Source organism: Engraulis encrasicolus, chromosome 18 (assembly GCF_034702125.1).
Source record: "Engraulis encrasicolus isolate BLACKSEA-1 chromosome 18, IST_EnEncr_1.0, whole genome shotgun sequence".
In the NCBI taxonomy this organism is placed as follows: Eukaryota; Metazoa; Chordata; class Actinopteri; order Clupeiformes; family Engraulidae; genus Engraulis; species Engraulis encrasicolus.
Window position 1 is genome coordinate 39164503 of NC_085874.1, and position 12500 is coordinate 39177002.

The 12500-nt window shown below is 44.1% G+C and overlaps 1 protein-coding gene across 1 annotated transcript in view; it reads right to left on the reverse strand.

The window, feature by feature from the left end:
• ints9 (integrator complex subunit 9) overlaps positions 1-12500 on the reverse strand; it is a 29794-nt gene that overhangs the window by 16771 nt on the left and 523 nt on the right. Inside the window, exons 3-13 of the mRNA XM_063223599.1 lie at positions 11091-11151; positions 10905-10967; positions 9746-9885; positions 9087-9173; positions 8251-8371; positions 7312-7446; positions 6428-6539; positions 5536-5716; positions 5225-5285; positions 4134-4305; positions 3303-3427 (exon numbers count right to left, since the gene is read on the reverse strand). Of these exons, the coding sequence (XP_063079669.1) occupies positions 3303-3427; positions 4134-4305; positions 5225-5285; positions 5536-5716; positions 6428-6539; positions 7312-7446; positions 8251-8371; positions 9087-9173; positions 9746-9885; positions 10905-10967; positions 11091-11151 (1258 nt within the window). The remainder of the gene's footprint in view (positions 1-3302; positions 3428-4133; positions 4306-5224; positions 5286-5535; positions 5717-6427; positions 6540-7311; positions 7447-8250; positions 8372-9086; positions 9174-9745; positions 9886-10904; positions 10968-11090; positions 11152-12500) is intronic.

Here is a 12500-nt window from a genome sequence, read left to right on the forward strand (position 1 = left end):
TGGAGGGGGGGGGAGAGAGAGGAGAGAGAGAGAGAGAGAGAGAGAGAGAGAGAGAGAGAGAGAGAGAGAGAGAGACGGAGTGAGAGAGAGAGACACGGAGTGAGAGATTGAGGGGGGGGGAGAGAGAGAGAGAGAGAGAGAGAGAGAGAGAGAGAGAGAGACGGAGTGAGAGAGAGAGAGAGAGACGGAGTGAGAGTCAGAGAGAGAGACAGAGTGAGAGTCAGAGAGAGAGCGAGAGAGAGACAGAGAGAGAGAGAGAGAGAGAGAGAGAGAGAGAGAGGCAGACAGAGAGAGAGAGAGACAGAGAGAGAGAGAGAGAAAGACAGAGAGAGAGAGACAGAGACAGACAGGCAGAGAGAGACAGAGCAAGATGGAGGAGGGGGGGAGAGACATAGACAGAGAGAGACATGGAGGAAGGAGAGAGAGAGAGAGACAGAAAGAGAAAGAGAAAGAGAAAGAGAAAGAGAAAGAGAAAGAGAAAGAGAGAAAGCCAGAGACAGAGAGAAGTTGGTTAAAAAGGCGATTGCTTGTTTCTTCTTTCACAAGTTTGTATTCCTGCCTGAATTAACAAACCAGTTAAAAGGCCAAATAGAACTGAATAAACAACATCTCGGCAACTCAGAAACAGACACATGGAGGCAAACGGGGACAGAGCAAGCGAGAGAAGAGCAGAGGAAAGGATGGAATGATGTTAAGAAAACAAACCACAGATGACATGACATAGGTTGTGTTCTCAGCCCCCTGCTGTTCACGCTGCTGACACATGACTGCACAACGACCCACAGCACTAACCATCTAGTGAAGTTTGCGGATGATACAACACTGGTGGGCCTCATCACTAAGGGCGATGAGACCCACTACAGAGAAGAAGTAGACCTGCTGGCCAGATGGTGCAAAGACAACAACCTCCTGCTGAATGTCAACAAGACCAAGGAGATTGTTGTCAACTTTCAGAGGGTCCAAAAACAACTGCCACCACTGACCATCGACGGTGATGCTGTGGAGAGAGTGAGCAGCACCAAGTTCCTTGGAGTGCACATCAGCGACGACCTCTCTTGGACCACCAACACTACATCACTGGCGAAGAAGGCCCATCAGCGTCTCTACTTCTTGCGCAAACTAAAGAAGGCAAGTGCTACACCCTCCATCATGACAACATTCTACAGAGGAACCATAGAGAGCGTCGTGTCCAGCTGCATTACAGTGTGGGGAGGAAGCTGCACGGAGAAAAACAGGAAGACACTCCAGCGTGTTGTGAACACAGCGAAGAAGATCATTGGAGTACCACTCCCCTCCCTGCAGGACATTTACACCGCACGCCTCACCCGGAAAGCACTGATGATCATCAAAGACACAAGCCACCCTGCACACAAACTGTTCAGCCTCCTGCCCTCTGGAAAGAGGTACAGGCGCCTCCGTTCCCGTACCACCAGGCTTGCAAGCAGCACGATGCATCAAGCAATCAAGATACTGAACACTCAACCCACTCTCCCTTCACTGTCAGCCTCTAGCCAGCCAGGCCACTGACAACGCTCCCCCCCCCCCATCATCCCCACCACCATATCTGCGACTGAACATTCCACCTGCACTACTACATCTGTGACTGAACTTTCAACCTGCACTAACTCAAAACATACACATGCACACACACACACACACACACACATACATACACACACACACACACACACACACAAGCACACCGCACTTTCTGCACTAAACCCAAACATACACACACTGACACACAACTCATACTCACACACACACACACACACACACACACACACACACACACACATACACAGGTACACAGACACACACACAGACGCACACCGCACTTTCTACCTGCACTAAACACACACACACACACACACACACACACACACACACACACACACACACACACACACACGCACACACGCACACACGCACACACGCACACACGCACACAAAACACATACAAACACACACACACACACACACATACTGCTGCTGGTGTATTTAATAAACCTTTTTTAATTATTTATTTTCTTCAAATGCTACTATTACTATGTCAGAACGCTATAAAGGACTTTTAGAAAAAGCACAACAAAATACCTCCTCTTAATGTATGTTCTCTACAAGTCTTCTGTTGTCCAGTCTTGCACTTTAAATGTCTGTATGAGCAATGTCTATGTCCATACTGTCTTATGTCCATGTATGAGTACTGTCTATGTCGATACTGTCTATGTCCTTACCTAGATTAGTCTATGTCTGCATGGGAGAGCAAGAAACGCAATTTCAAATTCTTTGTATGACCAGTGCATGTAAAGAAATTGACAATAAAACTTGACTTGACTTGACTTGACATGACATGGCATGCCACACCTGAAAAGGTAGTCCAAAGTGGATTTTCAGACACGATGAAAATTAGCAGAGAATGAAACACATGAGCTCAAAGAGCATGTATTCGAAAAACTAATAATAAAGAAGGCAATAAAGTGAATCACTGGCTGACGTATAATATATATATAAAAAAAGCTGGACAGAGAGAGAAGCAATGGGACAATAGAGGACAGGACACCAGTGTTCGACAGGACAGGAGGTAGGAAAACAGAAGCAGGCCAGAATGTCTCAAACATCTACATAAAATCAGCAGCACACAGGGGGTGGCCAACGGGTCAGTGGTCCCTGGCACCTGGAGGACATTGGGAGTAATGGTTAGAAGATCGCACATCCAAAAAGCGTCTGACCTGGGAGCAGGACAACCAAAAGACCAGATGAAGAAAAGGAAAAAAGTCCACTTCAAACCAGGATTTCTTTGTTCCCACTTTTTTATTTTTAACATAACGTTTCGGGTGAGCACCCTTCTTCAGACAGGCCCAGAATTGGGCCCTCATTACATTGTACACTAGAGGGGGGCCCATTTAGGTGACTTTGTCCTGGGCCCCAGGAAAAGCTGTGCACGGCCCGGACAACAGCCAACTCTTCTATGATACACCCAAGGGGGTATACCCAAGGGGGTATACTAAGAGAACATGGTTAAGTCATAAACCAGGCTTTGATAACCAACCAGGAGTGGTAAACCTGCTAATGCATTTACCTACAGGCAGTTAGTTAAGAAACTCCAGGCTCTTCTATTAGATGATTTACCTCTACCACAAGGTTAACTTAATCTGGTTTACAACTGTATGAGGTTTTTAGTATACCATTCAAGCTCTGTATCCTAAGCAGGTGATCTGTTGGAAAGACAGACAGGCAGTGGGGTGGTGGTGGGCGGATATCATGATTCAGTAGCTCTACGCCCCCTAGTGGGAGATTACCTGTACTTCCTTGAGGAGCTTGGAGACCTGGTGGAAGTTGAGGCGCGTGTCGATGGGGCAGTACACACACTTCATGGCCAGCGGCTGGTAGGGGGCCAGGGCATCCAGGTAGGCAAAGTCTGGCTCTGTGAAGATAACGAAGCCATCAACACCAATAGATAGGGATGGGATATCGGTATTAGTGTTTGAGGTGTAGTGTGGTGTGGTCTGGTGTAGTCTAGTGTAGTGTAGTGTAGTGAAGTGTTTGAGGTCTGGTGTGGTGTAGTGTAGTGTAGTGTAGTGTGGTGTGGTGTGGTGTAGTGTTTGAGGTGTAGTGAGGTCTGGTGTGGTGTAGTGTAGTGTAGTGTAGTGAGGTGTGGTGTGGTGTAGTGTTTGAGGTGTAGTGTGGTGTGGTGTGGTGTAGTGTGGTGTAGTGTTTGAGGTGTAGTGAGGTCTGGTGTGGTGTAGTGTAGTGTAGTGTAGTGAGGTGTGGTGTGGTGTAGTGTTTGAGGTGTAGTGTGGTGTGGTGTGGTGTAGTGTTTGAGGTGTAGTGAGGTCTGGTGTGGTGTAGTGTAGTGTAGTGTAGTGTAGTGTGGTGTGGTGTGGTGAGTTGAGTGCTGCTGACCAGTGAAGATGATGGTGTTGAGGCTGGACTTGCCCCACAACTCCATGAAGTGGTCTATTGTAGTGTAGTGTGGTGTAGTGTAGTGTAGTGTAGTGTAGTGTAGTGTAGTGTAGTCTAGTCTAGTCTAGTCTAGTCTAGTCTAGTCTAGTCTAGTCTAGTCTAGTCTAGTCTAGTCTAGTCTAGTCTAGTCTAGTCTAGTCTAGTGTAGTGTAGTGTACTCTGCTGACCGGTGAAGATGATGGTGTTGAGGCTGGACTTGCCCCACAGCTCCATGAAGTGCACCACGTCCCCGAAGCGCAGCGAGGGGTGGCCCGTGAACACCACGCACGGCTGCCGGAACTCACTGCTGAAGTCGCCGTGGATGCTGGGGTAGTGCTTCAGCTTGTTGGTCTGCACCAGCTACAAGGGGCAAAGTTATATTATTTATTATTTATAAATTATATTTATGATTTATTATTTAGTTATTATTATTATTATTATAGTCAAGAATTTATTGTCATTCTGAAATGACAGAAAATCGCACTTGCTTCATATGTGCATTTCAGACCCGATCCAAACCAGTGGGACGCGGTGGAACCTATCCTACCTCCTCCAACCACAAAAAGTGTGCTGGAAAACCAAACCTGTCCAGGTGGGACTTTCTAACTGCAAGCTAGGGGTAACTTGACTTACTCCCACCTCAAAAGTGGGATGATTGGAGTGGCTCAGGTAGGATAAGTTCCATATCATCCCACTTCATATGATTAAGACTGGAACGCAACAATAAACACCCCAGAATCCCCATAAATAACACAGAGTAAACATGTTTCTCATAAACTACAATGGGAAAATGATTATTAAAAAGGGAGACTACAATGTCATAATTTTTGGTACTACATTTCCAGAAGGTATGCTGCCCATTCACAAATGCCACCTTGTTCATGGAGATTCACCTTCGACATCAGTTTCTAAGTATTCATTACAACTTGAAAATGTACACTTCTCAAACGAGAATAGGTGGACCTTCTCCATGTCCCCCATTTAGGAAAAAAAAACCCGTCATAGAAATCTTTGGAGACGGGACAGTACTCTTAGTTGCTTGTTATTATATTGGCCGCCACTGAAGAAGGTTCAGACCGAAATATCTGACGGGCAATAAAGTCCAAGCAAGAGTGCGGTCCTGTTTCCTTGATTTTGAATATTTCTGAATATTACGGAATGAGCACCCAGTAGCTGTTTTAACTTTTGTTGAGTTCAAGTCAAGTCGGCTTTATTGAGTTGAGTGCATTATAAAGCTTCGTTTGAATTGGAAAATAATAAACATAATAGGATGTCTCACCTCCGCATGGGGGAAGGGGGGCTCTGGGAGGTAGACTTTGGACTGCTTATTCTGACACAGCCTGAGAAACAGAATTATGACCAGAGAGAGGAGAAAGGGATAGAGGAGATAGTGATAGAGGAGAGAGGGATGGCGGAATAAGAGAGAAACGAAGGGGGTGCAAAGGGAAAGAGTTAAAGAGAGATGAGGGTATCTATAGTATTTCAGGTATAAAAAACATTAACTAAATGTTTCTACAAACACAAACAAACACACACAAACACACACACAAACACACACACAAACACACGCACACAAACACGCGCACTCACCACTCGGCAAAGATCTGCGAGAACTCGAGAGAGCTGTTGGCGACGGGCGATATGAAGTAGAAGGGGGCGGTGCCCAGGTTGGCCGAGTCCATGAACTGGTAGAGGCACTCCAGCAGGTCGTAGATCACACCCGAGGAGTGGCACGGCACCAGGACATTGCCACCCGCCCGGATAGTCATGGCTGCGGAGAGGAGAGGGAGAGAGAGAGAGAGAGAGAGAGAGAGAGAGAGAGAGAGAGAGAGAGAGAGAGAGAGAGAGGAGGAGAGGGGAGAGGAGAGGAAAAGGGAGGAGGAGAGGAGAGGAGAAGAGAGGAGTGGCACAGGAAGAGAGGAAGGAGAGAGAGAGAAGAATAGAGGAGAAGGGAGAGAGAGAGGAGAGGAGAGGAGAGTAGAGGAGAGGAGAGGAGAGGAGAGGAGAGGAGAGGAGAGGAGAGGAGAGTAGAGGAGAGGAGAGGAGAGGAGAGGAGAGGAGAGGAGGAGGGAGAGAGAGAGAGACAAGTGGCACAGGAGGAGAGGAGATAAAGAGAGAGGAGAAGAGAGGAGAGAGGGACAGAGATGAGTGGCACAGCACCAGGACACCAGGACATTACCACCCCACAGGGATATTCATCATGGCTGAGGAGAAAGAGGAGAGGAACGAGAGAGAAGATAGAGAAAGGAAAAGAGAGAGAGAGAGATGAAGAGAGGAAGAGGGGTGAAGGAAGTATGAGAATGAAGGAGAGAGAGAGAGAGAGAGAGAGAGAGAGAGAGAGAGAGAGAGAGAGAGAGAGAGAGAGAGAGAGAGAGAGAGAGAGAGAGAGAGAGAGACACACACACACACACACACACACACACACACGAGGCCCCAGAGGCCCTAGGGCCAGGGCTAGGGGTGGCGGCGGCGGCATACGTACCCAGGTTGCTGCAGAACTCTCCCAGCATGCCGTCTGGGTTGGCGGTGGGGATCTGCGTCAGCCCCGTCAGGATCAGCACGTCGCTGTTCTTCAGAGAACTCTGGTCCATCGGCTATCCACCACAGGGAAAACACAAAGAAACATCCATTAGTCAGCAACATCAAGGTTAACATCGTTAGCCTGGTTTTACCGTCCTGTCGTACCACATTCATTGAAATGAAATGCATTACGAGGTGGTGGTAAAAAAGGCTACAACTAAACCATCGTCATCATCATCATCATCATCATCGTATTCCACCATCACCACATGATCATCAAAAACAAACAGTAAGCAGGCGAACAGAAATATCCACAAGTCATCATCATCATCATCAATATCATCCACTAAAAACAACAGAAACCATCACAAGGAGAACACAAAATCCATCATCATATTCCACCATCACCACAAGATTATCAATTAAAAAAAAAAAAAACAATCAGCCGCTTTTCACTTCTCCACTCTGTTTACTCTCTGTTAGGAGTTCGGATATGAGAATCTACCTCAGATCCAAGTGCAGCTCATGCAGCTGAGCAGAGGCAGGTGGATCTGGTGAGAGACAGGTTAACTGAGATAAAAAGGAAAAAAAGCTTCAACCAGGACTTTTCTGGACCCATTTCGGGTGAAAACCCTTCTTCAAAGGGTCTTCAGAGGGTCTGAAGAAGGGTTTTCCCCCGAAAAGTCACAAAAAAATAAAAATGAGTTGGAGCAGAAAAATGTGTTCAGGCTGTTTGGTAATCCTGCTCCCAGGTCAGATGATGTTTGTATGTGCAGACTTTAATCTACTCCTTCCACCAGGTTAACTGCCACATCTTCGGTCTGGAATTAGATGGTGGGAGCTCACCTGAGGATGGGTGGTGAGGAGAGAGGATCCAGACACGTAAGACACCTTCTCGTGATGCGATTGGATGATCCAGTTGGAGCTGCCCAATGAGTAGCCAGAACTTAGGGGGGTGACCTGCACTGCCCCAAACAGCTCCTGAGGAGTCCAGAAACACAATACGTACTGAGCTACTGCAGTAGGCGTCATGGTAACACACATGACTCTGATTCTCCATAGAAACACATTGATAATAAACACAGTCTTCACAATGATTTAAAATGTGTATCATGACTGGGACACTCTGTGTATGAATACTACGTAGATGGGCCCGCGGGTGGAAACACTCAACTTAGGGCTGGGCGATATGGGAAAAAAAACTATATCACGATATGTATTACTTTATATCACGATAACGATATACATCACGATATAGCACAATTACATACGTTTTCAGTTATTCTCTTTATGTGCTCTTTATTTTTTCATGTCGCAAAACAACCTTTCTTTAAAATTTATCTTTTTATTCTTAGTTTTACAGTTACATGAACTTATAGTGTGTATTGTGAAAACATGAAATGCAATTAAATGATATTCAATTGTATAAAATTGATAAAATTACAATCACGATATAAACGATATAGGAGAAAGGTCACGATATACACTTTTATATCACGATAACGATATCGTCATATTGGTCAACCCTAACTCAACTACATTCGTAACAACATGGCATTACAGATGAAGAGTGTAATTGTAAGGTCATTACAATTTTGGTCGAGGCTCTACAATACATAGACCACAGTGCGTCGATTACCGGATGCATTATATATATTTCACTAGATATATTCAACTAAATGTTAAATGCTCGATTAAGAGGGCAGACATCGGTCAGAATAAGAACTAGACAAAGACGACCCTGACGACAGTGTAGAGTGTTTCAGTCCGCATGCGGTGCCTCACCACTTTCTGCGAGTAGCCGACCAGCTGCACCTTGCTGAGGGCCGCGTTCACCTCCAGCATGCTGTAGCACCTCCTCCACCCACACACCTCCTGCACATCCTTCAGAGGGCCGGGGAGGAGTCTGCAACACACACACACAGACGCGCACACATATGTGAAATAGCATGCATAAAATATCCTGCATAACATCAAAATAAAATGCAAGTTCACTCTGACACTCGGGGCAATTGGCGAAGGTGCCATAAAAAGTCTGAGTAATATTTGAAGATTATATATAGTTACTGTGTACATAACACACATACAACTGTGTATATAACACACACACACACACACACACACACACACACACACACACACACACACACACACACACACACACACACACACACACACACACACACACACACACACACACACACACACACACACACACACACACACACACACACGTATATGAAATATAGATCTATGAAAAAAGAAAACCTGTCTGAACACAAGTCTGTGGTCTTTGATTGAATTGGACTGGCACTTGGAGTGTCACTTGTGTGAGTCAAGGACAACTGTGTGTGTTGTGTGGTTTGTTTTAGGTCCTCCACAACCTCGGTCATTAGATTAAGTGCATCACCAAGTTACATTTTCACGTGACACATTTGGTGACACAAATGTGACACATTTGTAGTGGTATTGCAATACAAAAAAGTAACTATGTTCAGTCACCTCTGTATTGAAGGTAATAATGCTCAGTCACCTCTGTATTTATGTCATAAGTATGTATTTCCAAAGTAATAATGTTCAGTCACCTCTGCTCTGTATTAAAAGTAATAATGTTCACTCACCTCTGTATTTCCTTGTTCTTCCAGCAGGTGGCAGACTGAGCTTTTGGCACTCGCTCCATGAAGTTGACCAACTCCTCCATCAGTAGCCTGCAAACACAATAGGGGTGGGATTTATTAGCCTGATTATCATCGACTTTCAAATGTCTTCGATACTTGGTCTGACCAAGAGCATAAACATTAACATTTCCCAAACAGCCTCCCTTGGTTTGCTAATGATTGTTTGCTTCCCAACAAAGTGGGAGGAGTTACTGTATTTGCGGGAACTCAGAAAGTACTTGCGCTGCTCTTGACCTGACTGGTCGCAACGCTGAAGCTGTTGCGTCACTAGGAGGGCACGGCCTGGCTAGGGATTTATGGCTCTTTGACAGGATCTGGGCCCTCATTTATCATGTGTTCTTACGAACAGATCTGTGCAGAAAGCGTGCGTGCAATCATTCCTGCGCAAGTGTGGGATTTATGAACATGTACTTGAACATACTAGAAATGTGCCTAAAGCTACAAACACTCCAGACCATGCATGTGAGTGGAAGAAACATAAAATTGCAAATAATGGCCGATGGTTCAAGTAATCTGGGATTTTTTGATAATCATTTGGGGCATGTGAGTGTGTGTGTGTGCGTGTGTGCGCGTGTGTGTGTGTGTGTGTGTGTTCTACCCACCTGCCGATCTGTAGAGTGGGCTCTGTGGCGTAGACGGTGCCAGTGAAGCCGGTGTGCTCCGTGATGTAGGGAAGGGCCATCATGCAGTGGTAGTTGGAGATGAGGATCACATCAATGGTAGACAGGTCCAGCAGCTCTTTCTACACACACACACACACACACACACACACACACACACACACACACACACACACACACACACACACACACACACACACACACACACACACACACACACACACACACACACACACACACACACACACACACACAGAGGGAAATAAACACATCACATCAAATCAAACTATCACATGCGTGTCTGTCCACACATTCAAAAGCCAATCTACTGATTCTTTAAAAATGGCACTTGGTAGTATGGTTGAATACTACTTCGTAGTATGATAAGTACAGAAGTGCACAACATGAACAATAAGCAGCAACCACAACAACAACATGTACTGCATTATCATCAACATTACACTGTCGTTCAAAAGTTTGGGGTCAATCAATAATTTCCAGTAATTTTTTTGCACTTCAAAACTGTTAACATCTACTGACAAGCTTAACATGTTTTTAAAAAGTTAAGTACTGAACAGCCAACAGTTAAAAAAAAGAAATTTCTTTGATTTATAATAGAATGCATGGGACCATTGGAAAGCTCCAATGTCTGCCCTTTCTAGTTGGTGTATGACATTTGTTGCATTGCCACCTCAGCTACAAAGTCAAGTCAAAGTGTTGTTGTGAATTTCTACATCCGCTTTTGCATGCATGGGGCTCATAGAATATAGAATAAGCTAAGTTGACAGAAAAGAGTACCATGGGGAGAAAAAGTGTGGTGACTCCTAGACTGATTATCATCGACTTTCAAATCTCTTCATTTCTAGGTTTGACCAGGAGCATAACAATGAACATTTCCCAAATGGCATTGTTGACCCGCTTTACGTGGCTTGCTATTGGTTATTGCTTCCCGACAAAATGGGAGGAGTTCCTGATCTATCGGGAGCTCAGAAAGTACTTGCATTGCTCTTGACCTGACTGGCAACGCTGAAGGTGTTGCGTCACTAGGAGAGCACAGCCTGGCTAGGTGACCCCAACCTTTTGACCAGTAGTGTACCTTTTTATAAGGTTGCTAATTGAAGAAGTTTTCCAATGACCTTACCTCTGGAAGACAAAACTCTGGCAAAGAGTCTACAAAAACTCGTCCTGCGCATTCTTTCAGCTCCTATAATCAGAGAAGAGAGAAGAATTATTGTTAGTGTGGTCTGTAGATTCAGGATGTCTGGGTGAATTTCAGTTAAGCTTCAGACTACGACAGTGATAGTGGTTTAACTAGACCAAGACTTACTTTCTCCAGGTTTATCATGCCGTCTTTTGACACCCATCCTGGTAGCTTGGAAAGCCGCTGGCTGAATATGCAATGAAAATACATGTATAAATAAAACAATATTCTCTTTGTGTACATTCGTCAAAGAATTCTGTTTTCCCATTAGATGACAACATGATTTTAATTTGCTTCAAAATCTGACAGTCAGCAAATCAGACATAGCAATTAGGCCGGACAAACTTTCTATGCATTAGAAATCTAGACACATGTATACAGGTATGACAATATATTCATGCTATTATTACTATTGCATAACACATTAGGCCTACTAACACTAACATACGACAAACATTAAGTTACTGTGAATTGTGGTTGATGGAGGTTCAATTCTCGGTTTAATTCTCAACAGGCTCGCTTTTGTTTCCAGAGCAGCTGGGTGGTTGACGTTTAAGGGCGTAACGCAAAAAAAAAAAAAAGTTTTTCAAATTCCTGAAAAAAATGATGGATAAAAATTGGAAAAAAAATAGAAAAAAATAAAGCACTTAGTGGTCTGTGGAATTTCACCTGATTTTTGCCATTTTTGGGAAAATGTGTCCTGCATCAACACATAGCATAGGCATGTCACACCGCAGGAAAATGGAGTCACACCACAGGGAATTCACTGCATTATGGCCATTTTAATCCTTTTGTATACATGACTGACATCTGAGCTGATGCTAACTTGTTATGATATTGTGTTTAATCTTAATATGTGTTTTCATTAATAAAAAAAACTTTTTTTTTCCTCCTATAAGAGCAGTCACACCACAGGACACCATAAAATGAACCTAAGCATTGCGTGACAGAAAGATTGCAATATGAAGACATATTAAGAGGATAAGAGTCACCTTAAACTTCCACAGCACTCTCCAATAACTGAGGTACTGACTGGTTAGGAGCCAGTCTTTAAGACCCTTGTAGTTGGCCTTGCAGCTGCCCATTCACAAACATTGACATACATGTCACCCCACAGGACGCAATTTGTGTTACGAAATTGAACTTGTAGTTAATATTACTGTCTTGAGTTTTTTTTCCACATTCACATATCTTAATCTAAAGTTAAGATTTATGCAATCATGCCAAATGCTTCATACATTATTCAAAATGTTGTTGGTTAATTTATATATATATTATTATATATTGTTTCATTAATGTTACAGTCACACCGCAGGAAATTTGACATATAAACCTTTACATAAATCTTAACAAAAATGTTTCTTCTCATCTAAGACTAATATGAAACATAATGTACCACATCTTCTTTCATTGACATTTGTTTTTTAAAGGAAAATAACAGTTTTGTAGGTTTTTAACCAATGTTACGAAAAGACAAGGCGTCACGTCTCCCACCCAGCTATACACAGAGCACCAAGCAGCCAGCCTCGTAGGCAA